At 41.8% G+C, this 16,862-nt stretch overlaps 1 protein-coding gene across 3 annotated transcripts in view; it reads right to left on the reverse strand.

The window, feature by feature from the left end:
* Positions 1-15,863, reverse strand: part of rassf5 (Ras association domain family member 5) — a 32,451-nt gene extending 16,588 nt beyond the window's left edge. For 2 of the 3 annotated variants that reach the window (XR_006009715.1, XM_041979777.1), the window contains exons 1-2: positions 14,945-15,863; positions 1,786-1,913 (exon numbers count right to left, since the gene is read on the reverse strand). Coding sequence is in view for 2 of the 3 variants with exons in the window: in XM_041979777.1 (XP_041835711.1) it covers positions 1,786-1,913; positions 14,945-15,761 (945 nt within the window). In the remaining variant the exon portion in view is untranslated. Of the gene's footprint in view, positions 1-1,785; positions 1,914-8,680; positions 9,209-14,944 lie in introns of those variants that run through there. The other variant, XM_041979779.1, reaches the window with a different exon arrangement.
* Between the last annotated feature and the right edge of the window lie 999 nt (positions 15,864-16,862).

Consider the following 16,862-nt stretch of genomic DNA (forward strand, 5'->3'; position numbering starts at 1 on the left):
AGAGTAACCACTATGGGGGGAAGACAGCAAGAAGGGGGTGGGATGCTACAAACACACACACATGCACACATATGAACAGTGAACGGACATTCCTTATGGCTTCAGGTCGATAAGCCCCGTGTGCTGGATGCAAACATGGCTATGGCAGTCTGTATGCTAGGCCGAAGGGGGATCAATTTTTGCTGAGGCATACAATAAGTAACAACAGGAGCGCAAAAACACAACCACACACAGCCACAGCTATAAAGCAGAGCAAAGGGAGAAAGGGGACTGCAGGAAATAAACTGTCATCTTTCCTCTAGTCTGCAGTACAGCTATAGAGCTTTCTATGAACCAAACCACAGTCTGCACAGAGACCAGATTTATTCACTACGTGATATATTGTCTCAAAGACAATATATCCCTTAGATACATATCATAAAGATATCTATCACTTATCTCAAAGACATATTATCAGCACTCACTTAATTCTGACTTAGCAAGTGTTTCAGCTACAGATTTTTCCTTATTAATGTTTTTCCAATCACAGTATTTTGACAACCGCAGTCCATTTGTATATTTGTTTGAATCATTTAGATTAATCTGGTAAAAAAATTAAGCTGAAAGAAATGTTGCTTTACAAAAATCACCACATTGTAGTTGTTCCAATATTCAGTACAAGAATTTGGATCTTCTTCAATAGATTAATGAGCATTATAAACCTTGACTTACATCTTGTAACAGCCTGGTTTGTGCTTGAATACACAACAGGATCTACTGTATGAGTAGAAAAGAGTTTTGATAAAATTGACTTCACTTGCTCTGATTCTTAAATATTTAAGAGCAGCATGAGTGTATGATTGTAACTGTACTTGCTCATGGTCTCTGTGAGCATAGTAATGGCACACTACCAGGGCTCTAATTTAGTTTAATCTGGCTCGGGGCACAGAGAAGCTGCCAACATTTGGCTGCAGGCTTATGTGGTTATCCAGCTTTCTCTTGTATATGATATGTGTATCTTTGTGTGAATGTGTGGACAACATTGCAGTGGTGGTTGCAGCTGGGAAGCCGTTTAAAGTATGAAGACTCACACTTACTAGGTTCTTATGCACAACCATGTAAAGAATGACTGAGGTATTATTTTGTAACTACTGTATCTGTACTGTGCGACCCCATGATTTGAACACAGAAAGATGACTTAAAGCTATGGCTGAAGCCATGAATCGGAAGTTAAACTTAATATTGGAAAATATTCTGTCTTTATTTGTGTTTTTAAGTCTTGACCTTGTTGTGAGAAACCAGAATAAGAGAACAGATTAGGCTAACAGCTTTGCCATGACGGATGTCCCTGTAGAAAACAGTGATTAACCTAATTGGTTTGCCTCCATTTGACAAGACATGAGGAAGTGAGGACATCATGATCCAGCACTGACTGAATAAAACAAACCCATAATGCAGGAGAGAGATGATGGGGAGGCAAAGCAGGATAGTGATGGAGGCTAGAGAGTAGGCATGGAAGTAGGAGGAGAAGAATGCAGGTGGATGTTAATGTGACGTATTTTCTGTCCTGAGAATACTATGAGACCAAAAGCGCGTAAATAAATTAAAAATAAAGATCCAAAAAAGATAGTGTGAGAGTTGATGTTGGTTATGTAAAAGCGTAGGCAATCCAATCCAGTCCTGAGTCATGTACACTTCAGCAGCACACATACTCATTCTCTCACAAAACTGTTTCCTAAAAAAAGCCAGTTCAACACAGTCTTTTCTGAGTTTTACTTCCTCTAAATTAACGTTGTTTATACTTACTTTGTGCAGAGGAGCTGTGGGGGAGCAGTGACTTCTGGGAGATGGGGTTTCTTCTGACTGTCTATCTCTCTGGTTGCAGTCAAGCTGGACACGACTCTCACACTCCAGGTGACAGGTGTAGTTGCAGTCTGATGAGCACAAAGGTCAACAAATAAGTAAGCAGCAGTCATGCAATAATGTCACCAATACTTAATATTGTCTTTTTTGTTGTTTCTTTAAAAAAAAAAAAGTTTTTTGATAATATTGCTTTTGATGAATCACCTGTAACAAAGAAATATAGAAATAAAAGTGGCCAATTTTGATTTTTTTCCTCAGAAAACAAAAAAAGGGCTCCATCTAGTGGCTACAGCCAGACTCACACATACAACTTATGCAAATTATGGAGTATCAGTATACACATCAGTATGTATAAAGTGATTTAACCTAGACACACACAGAAACAAACATAAATAATTTGAGAATATGGGGCAAATATCTCAGAATTTAAAAACCTGTTTTGATTAAGCACCTTAATTTAATGCTTGTTGATCTGAAATTTGACAATTTAACATGTCAAACGGATATTTAAGCTGAAGTATTTTCCATTACAAATACAACAGACTTATGTAATGAACTGATACTATGTTTTAAATAAATATATAAAGTTTTTAAGTACTGTAACAATGCATAAAAAGATTCAAGACCAGTAAGAAGTTTAAAGAGTAGCTGCTCAGCTCTCATTGGCAGTTGAGCCAGAAATAAACAGTACTTCCCCCAAAACTTCCCAAAATAATCCTCAGTTTTTTTTTTTTGCTTTTTTTTTTAACTTTTCCAGCTAGTTCCACATATGTGAGCTGCTGCCTTTTGTGCCTCTCAGATTTTGTTGTGGTCACTGGCTTTTCCACTGAGATACACAGCCTCGGGTATCACTTCTCAGATGGTGACATGATGCACGCTAAAGAAAGGAGATTTCTTCAAAATACATAAACAGAGATGCTGTTTGGTTGAACTTTGAATTAACACAGACAGCTTCTGTATGGTGTATAAAATACACACGATTGACTTTTTTTTTCTTTTTTTTTTAAAGAAAATGTCCTGGTAGGAACATGATGCACCTCTGCTGTACCTAGTGCTGAGTAAATTTTTTCCTGTCCACTGATATTAGTCTTCTAAGAGAGGAGCACCATTGTGCCTCTTATGCTCACATCAGAACTGTCACCATAGTAACAAGCAACTTGATGACCACTGATGAAACAAAAGAGCTTTGCTTATGTAATGTCAGTAGTTGAATGCAATATGTAGAAAGTCTTCTATTAAATTCATACCTCACATTCAAATATATTTGTTTTCAATTTGCTTGTTTTGGGAATTTAATACACTTCAAAAATGTAATTTTTTTTAAGAATAGAGAGTAAAGAAGAAAGGCAGAGCCATGTGAAAGAACGCATGCATCAAGCAAAGAGGGCAGATCATATAAAGAATACTTTACTCAGTGGAGGACAAAATGGTTGGCAGAGAGGGTGAGAAGGAAAGGCAGCACTGCCTCGCTGCCAGGAGGGATGTATCGAGGAAAGGGAAAAGTTCAGATAAGGGATAAGGGCTCATGACAGTTTAGAGGTCAATATAGAGAGACAGAAGAAAGGAAGCACACATGGGAAGGGAAAAGAAACTCCTTTCCTGTCCTACACTTTCGTTGATTTACTCCATCCATCCTCAAAGTGGACCTCAGACTGTCTTTGCCTCTTTGTTTGGTCACATTTACATTTCTCCAAGGTGTGAAATTTGCTGCTTCAAACTTCAGTATCATTGATGTGAGGGCTCAGACTGAAAACAGAGCATCTTTCAAGCGTAGAAACCTTTCTGAGGCTCACACCTACATAAGACAGGACTATTAGCAGGTTGTTTTTTTCCCCATACATTCCAAAGACCAAATATTCACACAAGTGTTGATGTGATTATTCAGCATAGATTCTGCTCTTAGTCGCTACAGTTCAGCTGTTTGATGTGAAATCACACGACTCAAGCTTTTCATTATAGGTCACTTTAGGCGTGTGTGTGTGTGCATGTGTGTGTGTGTGCTTACTGTAGGTGTGGATATGTTTATTAGGTTACTTTCTTGAGATGCAGTACCATGCATGAGTGATTGTAAATGAGCAAGTGGGCAAGTTGATCAAGAGACCGGTGGGGTGGGTCTAAAGGTTACGTGGGCATGCTGACACAGGCAGCATTCAGAGAAAATAAACAGGAATGAAAGAGAAAGTATATCAAGATGGTGTCTGTGATATGGATGGTTTTTTGCACAACTTCTTCTTTCTTTTTTTAGGGGGTTACTGACGGTGGTTAACTGCAAATTCAGACCTCCCCTTCTACAGTTTGTTGGAATCTGCTGGGTTTTCCCTTGTCTGTTCTCTGGAAAGTACATTGTTACAGGCTGTTGAATAGAGATGTCCCTTAGATTAAAATACTCTGAGGCTGATTTCCCCCTGCTGGAGTTTTAGGTAGGGTTGAGTTTAGGCCCACTTACAAGAACTACCTACCACCCTATATCCATATTTTTACAACAGCATTAACTAAAACCTAACTTTAACTCCACATATTTCTGAAAAAAATCGGCACTTATGCAGGGAAATGATCCTTCATGTGGTTCTCCCACTTAAACTGGAAAGTCTGTCAATTACACTTAAAACCACAGCAATTATCCACACTAGGACCTTTTAAAATAAAATTACATGTTAAAGTGATTCTGTATGATAAGACTTGCTCAATACTTTACCCACACAGATTTTGCCCCCCCCCCCTGAAAAAAAGACAAAAAAAAAAAGTAATTTCTTTGGTTATTTCTAGTATTTATCCAATTAAAAAATTTCTAGTTTCTTTTCATGTCTCTGCTCTGAGAGCTGATGGGACATGGCAGGTTGTGCATGGACAAAATGACAAGTCTCAACACATTAGGATTTTTAGAACAAGAGGGACTTCCCTGGTTTCTGCTTTTACAGGAAATACGGAGAAACACGTATTTTAAAGATATTTATTAAATGAGAGCACTTTTAAACTTATCAAGCAAGACTTGTCATTATTTCTCTGTATGAAAGTCCATTTGTTATAAATGTAGGCACTTTCATGTGTCCAAATTAGGTACAGGACACCAAGAGACTGATGAAGTTGTGCCATAACAATCATCACCCTCCTCCTGCACATAAACGTCATGTCTGGAGTCTGTGTGTGTTGTCTCAGCATGAAGGAATACTGGTGTTATGTGACGGTAAACCGGTTCTGGTTGCTTCTCTATTGCAGGAAATGTCTGAACAGACTTCCATCTTTGCATTTTACTTTCCAGTTTAGCTGCTTTCTAAATGACACTGCATAGATTTAGGAGGCAGAGAGAGGGAGAAAGTCACAGCCTTGGGAAACAACGTCAGTGCAGTAAAAGAGAAGGGTGGGGTGGGGGGCATGCAAAGATCTATTTGTGGTGGCTGTGTTAACTTCCACTTCTGTAGAAATCGATGGCATAAGCTACATGGGGAACATGGCAAAGATGGAGCTCTCTGTTCCCCAAACAGGACATTGTTTGTCATTTTATCATTGAAAATCTTCCAAAAATAAAACAAGAAAATTCCAGCTCTTCAGCTTCTTTTACTGTAACCTGATATGTTCCTGTGTGTAACTGGACTTAGATGGGAATTGCAAGATAGGGCATGTGGGTGGTTGTTTTTTCTGTGAGACAGTGGGGGCGTGTGACAGACAGCGGAGGGTAAAGACACAGATTAGCAGTGTCTCTCAGGTCATAGAGGATGTCTGTATGGCAGGAGATAGAGACAGGGATGGAAAGAGGGGGGGTGTATTGTATTTACTCCTTGTCTGGTTGAGGATGGAGGGGATATGGAGTTAGTATTAACACAGTCTCTAATGAACCTAAAGCGAGCGCTGCAGGTCTAAAACGGAGTTAAAAGCAGCTTAGGGGGTCTTTGGGGTCTTTAGCTAGTCTGATCCCATCACAGCTGATTTGGAGCAATTATTCATGTTCTCCTGTGAGTGGATTATATACAAAAACACACCATGCCACGGTTTTCCATCACTCAGCATACATAGGAATTAAAATAATTATGCTGTTTCATTTTCATACATATTGCATCACATCTATCTCTACCCCATCCACAGACACACACATATAGTGTTGGGATAATCACCTCTTGCACTAACTCACCAGACATGACTGAACACATTTAATCCTACAGCTACAAAAAATCTGACCCTCTTAATCTGTGTATATTTGCACAAATAATAATTTTCATAGTCAACGCTGACATCATTCGTCTTACTCATCAGAATCTGTCTTCCTCTCTCTTTCAGCATCTCCATCTGTGCAGCTTATAGATGCTTCCGAAATGAAGCAAGCAAACAAGAACAACTGTGCTGATTCTTTTTAAAATACATACTGCAAAATAGCTGCAAATATATACAGTTGGATGCTCAGATGTTCATCATTACAGAAAAATTTGGTTTTAATTAGACAAAAAAAAAAAGAATAAAAAAGATTTTTGAAAGTTGAAGAGTCAGTTTAATTACCATTATACAACCCATATTGCATGGAAATAAGGATATGTTTTAGCCCCTTTATGCCTCTCAATAATTATTATGTCTGAATATATAAATAATCAAAACATAAAAATAACCATATTTCTCTTAAGTGTAAATTGATCTGATGGTTACAGATTGTGGCTGGGGCAGACTTTGTTTTTAGTATCCCTTAGACCAAGGCTACTCCCTGTTCCCAACACAAGTGACTCAAATGAAATGGATTATTAATTTGAGTGAAGTATGTTGGAGAAGGGAAACATTACAAACCTGCAGGACTGCAGCCCTCATAGAACCAATGTGAGTAGCTTTGCTTTAGATCCTTTCTAGAATATATGATTTGTCATATTCTGAAACTAATTCACTCATAAAGCAAATGTAGTCTAAATTAAATAAAACAATCTAGGGGGTCTTACAGCCTTTATCTGTAATGGGGTATTCTTTGTCCAGCTGTGGTGTCCACTGAAAAGTCTCCATGGCAACTGAGCAAACTCCATCAGGCCATGAGATGTGGCTGAAAGCAGCTAATGAAATCAAGAAAGAAAAGTTTGAGTTATGGTTTTTGTTAAAAAATGAGCCTATAAACAACAGTAAGAAATCAGTCATGGTAAAATGAGCCACACTAAGCTTCACTCATGCAAAACCTTTGAAATGCTCACAGCAGAAGATCATCTTAATGCCCCAAATGGTTTTTAATATGCGTTTGCTTAAGTAAAAAGGGTTACAGTTGTGATTTAGAGCAGCGTTTTCCGGAAAGTTAAAATGACTACATGTAAAATACAGAGACAGCAATAACTGACAAAACTTCATGACAGGTGTCTTTTGACACTGAGAGGAACCTAGCATCTCTAGCATCACCAACACACTATCATTTAGTTTAAACAGTATCACCCCTCCAGTTTGGGAAAATCTTTCAAACAACATGTCCCTCGTGCGTTAATTTAATAGCTAAATCGTCTCTAAGCCCAACGCTGATGAGATCATTGGGATTACTTTCTCACGCTTAAGAGCCTCTGACTTTCCTTACATGCTGAGAAGTGCAAGACGATACCAATGTGTAAAGATAGTGAAGTTCCTCTTTGGTAGGTTTTGTAAACACTCAATTGTCTAGATTTGATGACAAGACCTGTCAAAATGATCCCTTATAGAAATGGAAACACCCTGAACACCCAACCTGTTAACAGTCCTCTACTGTTGCACATTATTCTCCCCAACACCACTCTTTGTATCACTGTCAGCAACAGTATTATCTTTGTAGATGCTACTGCAACATCTGAGGAGAACACCCCTGCAGCTGCTTTCATCCACAGTTGGCAGAAGATAAATATAGTTTAGAGCTCAAGAAATCCAGTTTGGGCCACTTTAATCTTAAAAGGATTAATTAGGTTTCCTTACGGGGAACACCATCTAAAAATAGCTATTATCAGTCCACAGCAGCCTCCACTGGTGAGGCTGTTTCTCCAGTGGCTGCAGAATGACGTCAGTCAGGTGGACCAGGGATCTTTTTGATGAAGTGCTCTCTGAGTCATGTTTGGTCAGGGTCTTATCAAGTTTACACAGGAGAGATCACACGCATACACAGAAAAGGACTGAAGCAGCATTTTTTTTTAAACTCAGCTGTCAGTCTCTCTTTAGGAACAAATGAATCTGCAGCACCAAGCCATTTCTGCTGCCTGCCTCTTTTCAGCCCAGCCACACTTTGTGCTAATGTCACATTATATATTCATCATCCCTGAAAAAAAACCAAAAAAAAAAAAAACCACATTAGCTGGTTATTTGGAGAAACATGGGAAAATCGATGCCATGCAGCCTCCAGCAGGCTCATTCTTAGCTCATATTTCTGCTACATATAAGAAAGTCGATATCTTAATTCACTTGTGTAGAATTTTCTGAACAGATTGTATTTGTGTGAAAGACAACTTTATGAGGCAAGGAAAAACTGCAGCTTCTGCTTCCATCTGACCGGTTTGCCGGACTATTCTCCAATTTACAATCAATCTGCAGCCTCTGTCCTCTCAGCTAATTCACAGTCTTACACACTCCAACAATATGTGCTCTAAAACAAAGGCCAGAGGGATGGATCAGCCAACAGGATAGAGAGAAAAAGACTAACAGGGTTTGAGCGCATTGCTGCTCACAGATAGGCAGACTGATGCACACAATACACAAATATTTTGGCCTCCAGCCGGCCGTTGGGGCCAGCCCAGCTCAACCTGTCTACTCATCATCTTTCTGTTAATCCCCAAAGCACAGAGCTCTCTGTCCACCACCCAAAAACTTACCATTAAAAGCTCATATAAAGTGTTTAAATCAGTTTTCTACTTGTGCACATTCTCCATACCTGAGTTGTTAAGCAGAGATCCGTTAGAGGATGATCGCCGGATGATTCTCAAGCTGTCGCTCCAGGAGCGGGACTTGGGTAGCCTCTTCAGCAGCCGCCCCAATCGCCGAGACACCTGCCCGAAGCAAGCGCTGCCGACTTCACCATCAGACTCACCCCTGACCTCTTCCAGACACAATGACACCTGGCCAAGAAACGTTCTGCCCATCCCTTCAACTGCCCCCGACCCTGCTCCCGTCCCTGTCCCCCCCTTCGCCTCCGCCTGCCCTGGATGGAGAGGTGTTATCTGTGCCATGGAAGGAGCATGGCGGCACCATCCAGCGGGCACCGTGTAGCCTTCGCTGGACCTCCTGTCCTGCCGCCGGCCCCCTCTGTCCCTCTGTGGGCTGCCCCAACGCCAGCCCCCCCACTGCCCCCCTCTGCCATCCCAGCGCAGCCACTCTGCCACCGGTGCCACGCTCCGAATAAACAGCCCCCTCTCCACTCGCTCTGCCACCCCTCCACCTGTTCTCCTCACACACTCCCCAATGCTCCCACCTTTCTACTTTCCTTACACTTTTTGTCCTCTGGTCTGCACCTAAGCTGTCCTCCTCACACCTTGGCGTGGAGACATGAGACCTGAATCCCTGCCGAACGACTTGCTTCTCTCTGGTCCTGCTGTTTCTCTGCTATTGCTGCTCCCTCATCCTCTCTCTGTGTCTACTGCAGCACCCACACGCTCTGCAGCATCAACCAGCCAGCTTAAAGAGACAGACACCCCCAAAAGCAATCAGAGTCTCCGTTTCTCTGGTTCTACCTCTCCTCTTTTTCTAGCAACAGGATTCTTCCTCTTTTCTTCTCTCCTAGTGGTTGACTTTCACTCAGCAGCTGAGGGCATCTTTTCTCACAAGAGCAAACACTCACAGAGCACTGCAGATATGGTTACTGACGCTGCCTCGTTTCTCCCCCTTTTTTGCATCCTTGCTGTAAATCTCCACAGCTTGGTTGAGGGGAAATGAGTCAGCCATTCTCTATTACCCCTCAACAGTGACATTGTGTCAGTGTGAAGTGCACGCATCACCTCAAGACTGTGTATGGGTGTTTGCGTGTGTGGGCTGGGATGACGCGTAGTACCACGGTTATGAATATGCACCGTGAAATGGAGATGAAGGTCTACTGGGAGTTCTTCTCCTGCCCTACTTCCAAAACGGAAGAGTTTGGGGGAACAGGATGTGCTCACCAGTTTCACTCACAGGCGTATGACATAATCACAAGCAATGTCATCTGAAGTAAGTTTTCACTTTGATGTTGTTTTTCTCTTGTCACATTTTTACCAATTGGATGTGATGTAATGTGGCTTTTTTCTCCTTTGAAAACTCCAGACAAGCCTTTTCTTTGCTAACGTGCCCTTAAGAGTGTCTTTCTGCTGTGACCATCTCTGGCTCTGCAGTCCTGCGATCAGTATCCACCAAGGGCAACCTAAATATAGCCTGGCTGCTGTGTTGTGCAGACAGCAGAGCAGAGATGCACAGCAAGGAGCTAAAACATGCAGCCTGTTTTTTCTTAAAAAACAAACAAAAAAACCTTATCCACATGCCCTACATCTCCATATAGCTTCATTGTGGCCACATAGTGGTAAGAGACAGTATAATAGAGCTTTTATGTAAGTGATTTTAACTTAAGACATGAACTTGGAAGGAAAGCTTTGCCTGAAGTCTGTTTCATTCTAGTTTTGTTGCATGTCTGGCTGTGTGGCAGCAGCAATATGCCGGGACATGAAGATTATAAGCCATTTAACACAACCCTCCTCCCACATTTCCTTATTTCATTGTGGACGGCACTTTGATAGGAGAAATGTGAACTGGCTAAGATGTTTTATAAGACAAGACTGGCATTGTGAAAGACAAAGAGAGGAGGTATGATCAGGAGGTGATGGAGTTTAAGAAAATTATAATCATGTTCTCCAAGGAGACATGAAGAGCGTCACAGCGTGTAAAGAAAAGTGGGCAACCATGATGTTTCTGAGATACATGCAGTAGTTCAGGAGAGCTTAATCTTGTTGTCCGACTGTGTTTTGAGGGGCTTTGACCTCCCACACAGAACCTGATGGACACACAGCAAACCAGAGAATAAAGCAATGCAGGAAGGAAAAAACCCACGCATACATGGACACTTTGAACAAACTCTACAAAACATCATTTACAGTTTTAGATATGCATATCTGTTCCACTGCTTGCAAATAGCTAATCAGCCAATCACATGGCAGCAACTCAGTCATGTGTACAACTTGATGAAGTTCAAACTGAGCATCAGAATGAGGAAGAAATGGGATTTAAGTGGCTTTGAACATGGCATAGTTGCTGGGAATGGGCTAGACTGAATACATAAAGGGATTTTCACCCACAACCATCTCTAGGGTTTATAGAGAACAGTCAGAAAAAGAGAAAATATCCAGTGAGCAGGCAGCTGCTGTCTGGACCAAAATGCCTCATTGATGTCAGAGGTCAGAGGAGAATGGGCACACACCAAAACCTTCAATCAGTTGGGCTATAGCAGCAGAAGACAACACTGGGTGCCACTTCTGTCAGCTTTGAACAGGAAACTGAGGCTACAATCCACATGGACTCCCCAGAACTGGACAATAGAAGATGGAAAAGTGTTGCCTGGTCTGAGGAGTCTCCATTTCAGCTCTAAGAATTAGGTGGAAGGCTCAGAATTTGGAGGAAACAACATAAAAGCATGGATCCGTCCTGCCTTGTATTAATGGTTCAGGCTGCTGGGGTAATGGTGTGAGGGACATTTTCTTAGCACACTTTGGGCTCCTTAGTACCAGTTGGCCTAAATGTCACAGCCTGCCTTCTGGGTATTACTGCTGACCATGTCCACCCCTTTATGACCACAGTGTAGCATCTTCTGATGGCTACTTCCAGCAAGATAATGCACCATGTCACAAAGCTCAGATCATCTCAAACTGGTTTCTTGAACATGACAGTGAGTTCACTGTAACTTTGTAAACCAGATCTCAAACTGAACAAATGGGGGTGATTAAAATCTGTTTTACAATATTTTAACACATGTATTCTTAGTAAAAAAAGAAAGAAAAGGGAAAAAAAGCCTCTTATAAAGCTATTACTTGTACAGCCAATCAATTTTCGACCATTTACTGGGGTTTCGTGAGGTCAGTGAGCTACAGTGAGCTACAGTGAGGTGGAGCTACAGTAGAGCCCTTTATGTTTATCCTGGTAACCTTGATTTTTCTTGCAACATTTAATTAATTAAACATGTCTGTGAAACAGCACAGAGCAGATCATTTGTTCCTTTTTTATTTTTTTTAGTGAGGCTTTGTGTTGCTAATTTAACTTTGGCTTCATTGAAGGACATGACTCAGCAAGATTACAGTATTTATGGTGGTACAATCTTGTTTATGAATGCATAAAACTGAGCATAGTTTCAGCATGGGGTGGGGAAGGGGGTCCACAGCTTTTTAGTACTTGCATGAAGTGGGTCCTCAAGGAAAATAGGTTGGAAACCACTGCAATAGAGCACCTTTGGTATGTGGTGGAATGGGAGATTCTCATCATGGATATGCAGCAATTGTGTGATGCTATCATGGTAAAATGGAGCAAAATCTCTGAGGAACACCTTGTTAAGTCTATGCCATGAAAAATTCAGCATTCAGAAAGGTAAGTAATTGTATGGTAACTATGCAAAACTGACATATGAACAAATCCTTCCAGTGCCTTGTTTAAAGCACTGACACTTTAAATACATTAAATCTTCATCTGCTCAGATGTTAAACCCAGGGTTAATGCTGCTCACGTGAGATTAAAATGGCAACCATTTAATAGGGGCACATGTCTCGTTGTTTAGCAGAGATTGAGGAGACAAAACCACCAAATCCAGTCACTTAGAGCTGTGGTGCCACAACAGCATGAGTCCCTGAAAGCATTTAATTAAATATTAATCTGACATCTGACTTTGTCTGTAATCTCAACAACACCGCTCCTGGTATACTGTATAATCCTGGACTGGAGACACTCAGAGCTGGGATTAAGGAGACTGCCAATCTCCTTGTTGACTCCCTACCTTCCTGGACCATTTCTTTTTATTTCTCCAAATTAAAAAAAAAGCTTAACATAGTACAGATTTCTACATCTGCTGCACATTTTACTGTACAGTTTTTATGCTGGTTTTCATTCATATATTATACAGTATATGTCCTGCAAATTCGAAGAGCAGAACACAATATGTTTGGACTTTTTCACATAAAAACATCTGTACAGTAGACTTAAAGCTTATAGATGTAAAACTGCTAGATCTGTTAGACAAGATAAATATATCTTATTATATTATGCTCAGTTACAACCAGGTAGCCCCATATTCCATAAACAGCTGTAAGTCTGTATGCATGTGGAGTGGGAAAGCTGCACTATATACAAGGCTCTAATGTACTCCCAAGATGAGTAATAAATACAAAACATGAGTGGAAAAAAAGCACCAACACAGATGAAAGCAAACAGTGGAGTCAGAGGACTGTGCAACAACAGAGCAGCAGACAAGGAGGCTGGGAGCTGAGGTTAAGACTGACAGATTCCTCAGCAGGGCAAGGCCACAATTGTCCCAAGAGACGCGCTGTATGGCTGTTTCTATAGACTTCGTATGCAACAAATCCAACACAGATTGAGGCAGGGTGATAAATTAAAGAAACGCAGACAGAGCAAAGCAAAGAAACAAAGACGCAGAGTGATGGTTGTTTATGGCTGCAAGTCCTCCTTCTCTCATTCCCTATCATTTGCTGGGTGTATAGCTGAAAGATGAGTATGCATGCACATCTGCTGTTTCTATTTTGGCAGTATTTGGTTGCATTTCTTATTTCCCAAAAATACCTTGAAATGACTAACTTTGCATTGCCTGGTGACCCTCGTGACTGCACCACACTCACCTCTGGAGCTTTGTGGGAGGAGAGCTGAAAGGAGTGCTGATGGCAGCAATGCACAACTAATTAGTTTGATTCATAAAGGGGTGACAGAAGGAAAAACAAAGAAAAGAAAAAGGAAACCTTTTCGTGAACTTCTTGTTGGAAAGCAACTGCATGTGCATGTCTCTCTGGGTATGTGTGTGAATGGTGCTCCAGTAATCTCTGTTCACGCTACACTGAGCTCTTGCTGATAGCACACTAAATCAGACAGCTCTGCAGTGCTGGACAAACTTGTGCGCTTTCCCTCCATTCCTCACCCATGCAGGCTTTTTCCTTGCAAACTGCTCTCTGAGCTTTGTCTCTCCTCATTCCTAACGCCCTATGTCCACTTCACCTACTCCTCGTGCTTTGCTCTCCTCACTCCATTTCCTCTTGTTTTTTGATCCACTGTTTCAGCTTCTTTATCTCTTCTTTACTCACCTTCATTCCTCTCTTCATTTGCTTTATCCCATGCTGCCCTACAGCCGCAGCCTCCCCATCACAGTGTTGCTGACACAATGCCAACTCAGCAGCCTAAGGCGCTCACGAACACACACATTCACACACACAAACACTTACAGCATGTATGCTGCATACTAAGAAGCTAACAGAGGTTCTTCAGGTTGAGCTGAGTGTTTCCTCCAGAAATGTCCCTGTGTGTTATGTGTCAACATGGCTGGTTTAAAGTAACACATGTAAATTCTGCCAGGTCAAACTGGGTTGGCTAAAACTTTCTTGGTCTTGAAACTGAGTGGTTAGCAACATCATTACAATGAACAAATCTCAGTAACCCAGAAAAATATTTAAGCAAACGAAAGCAGATTTTTTCCTCACAGTGGGCCTTGTGGTGAATTTTCTAACTTCATATTCCACTCCATCAAACATATTTCTTAAGCTTCATATTTTCACACTGATAACTGCTGCTCTTTACACATGCCCTCACTATTCCAGCTCTGTGATCTTTCTCTTTCTTTGGTTGCATTTTACAGAAACTTTGGGAGGCAAAGAAGAACAAAACAATGAGCTTTCTGTGGACGGATTTTGTCTGTGTCTGGAGAAAGATGATTGAAAATGTCCTCTTCTATATCATGTTGGCTTACTCACACAGGCTCATGCACCAGTTGTAATGTGGAAGAGTTTGGCACCCTGCTGTGGGTGCCCTTCACACCAATAATCCAATTGTGTACCAGAAACGAGACAAGAGACCTTAAGTGATTGTTTATACCAATTAACGGGGAAAATCTCATTTAAGCTTGTATGAAGCTGAATTTGATGGCTGAACGTAATATTATTGTACATCACAGCTGATTTGCAGTAACTTTACTTACTTTTACATTTGAGGACCTGCGCGGTGATCTGTCGGCTACACGCATCACACCAGTCCTGCTTCATAGGCCTGGTCTCAAAACAGTGTCCTTCGCCCCTCTCGGTCCTCACCCGGGGGTCCATCTCCTGGGTAAAGATGGACCAGGCCTCCCTGCGGTGAGGTTCGGTGCGGGCCAGCTTCACGACTCCAGTCCTGCCCTGCGTAAGCCGCTCCAGCGGCAGACCACCGGTCTCTCCTGGAAGTGAAATCGCGGGGGAGATGCTCTGATGGACGCTGTCTCCATTACGAGAGTTTCGTCTTTGCGTGTCCCGGTGCCGGTACGATCTTTTATGTTTGTTCACAGCCGGTCCGCTTGTATCGACCCGAGACTCCTTTAGCGAGCCCCCCCTCCGACCGCCTGTGTTACGGTTTGAGTCAGAGCTGATGATGCTGCCGGTTGTGATGCGCCCGATTTGGCTTTCTCGTGTCCCGGTGGTGACCCCGTCGCTGCTCTCCTTTCCGTCCTGGTTCGGGCTACGTGGCGCATCAAAGGCGGCCGGGGCCCCGCATCCTTCACAGGGCATCATCCCCCCTCCGACTGCCGTTCCTCCAGTTGGTCCGCGCGCCGAGAGATGACTTCGCGACTCCTCAGTTGTGATAAACACGCACTCTCCGCCGCGTGTCACTGGGCTTCTCACGGGCATCTTGTCATCCCAGGAAGACTTCTTCGGCAGGGTTATTTTATTCTTGCTGCTGGACAATTTGAGGAGCAGGATTTGCTGTTCCGAGTCCAGTCTGTGCGGACCCGGCTGCCGCCCCACCACACTCACAGACGCCATTATCCTGTCCCCTCTAATGCTTGCGTATTTGGTAGTTTAGCGTGTCTACACTAATAGTGTTGTTTTCACTCCGTGCCCTGAATGTAAACTCAGCTCCCGCCTATGACAAATGTGTAGTAGTGACGCAAGGGATCAACAGCTTTAAATGCCGCGAGCGCGCTCCCTTCAGAGCGATGGGAGCGCGCGCTAATCCTCTGCCTTTAAACTACTACAATTTAGAATTAAATGAATAATAAGAACTCTCTTCACGTGACAGCACGAAACTTTCTGATGAGTCAGTTCTGCTTCGACCGGGGACTCACCGTAACTATAGTGATAACTGGGTGAAAACACTACTTGTACAGAAAGTGAAATACAGCCTAAAACAGAAAGCACGACCATAGCTTCTGTCAGAGCTACCTGGATTAAAAAGTGTTACACGCAAATTAAAATAAGTCAATAAATGAATATTGTGGCAATTCGTATGATAACCAGTGTAATCAAAGTTGACTAAAACAGTTTAAAAATGAAATAATGTCACAAAATTTCCACTTAACCAAAAGCCCGTCATATGATTACCAAAACAAAAAAAAAAAACCCACCCACACTGCTCCTACACTGAGGGGAAAGATTTTGGTTTCATTTGCCTCCGAGGAGTCACAACTTGTTTTATGATGTTTTTAAGGTATTTTCAAGAATGTTTTAGTGTTGTATATTTATTTATTTATTTTTACTTAACTGGTTGTCAAAAGGGTGAAAAGTCATGTTGACAAATGTACATAGGCTGCCACATTAAGCAGAAAAGGGCAGTCTGGAAGTTGAGTTTAGTCAGTTCATGTCACTGAACTTAAATAAAATGAAGATAAAAATGGAATGATAGAGCAGTTTATTTGTAGAAGCATACACTTATATTAAAAACGAGAGACCTGTTTACATGCATTATGAAAGGAATTACCCATTTATTAACAACAAACAACGCTTGGGATTTCCCTACAGTGGTTACAGGGTAGATCACACTGGTTAATGTCACTTTGAAATGTCATTTTGTGGTGCTGTCACCAAAGTGCCATCCCCTGCTGTTATGTGACAAAAGAGACACTGATGAGTGCACTTTCCACGATT

The sequence above is a fragment of the Melanotaenia boesemani genome, chromosome 3 (genome assembly GCF_017639745.1).
Source record: "Melanotaenia boesemani isolate fMelBoe1 chromosome 3, fMelBoe1.pri, whole genome shotgun sequence".
NCBI classification, from domain to species: Eukaryota; Metazoa; Chordata; class Actinopteri; order Atheriniformes; family Melanotaeniidae; genus Melanotaenia; species Melanotaenia boesemani.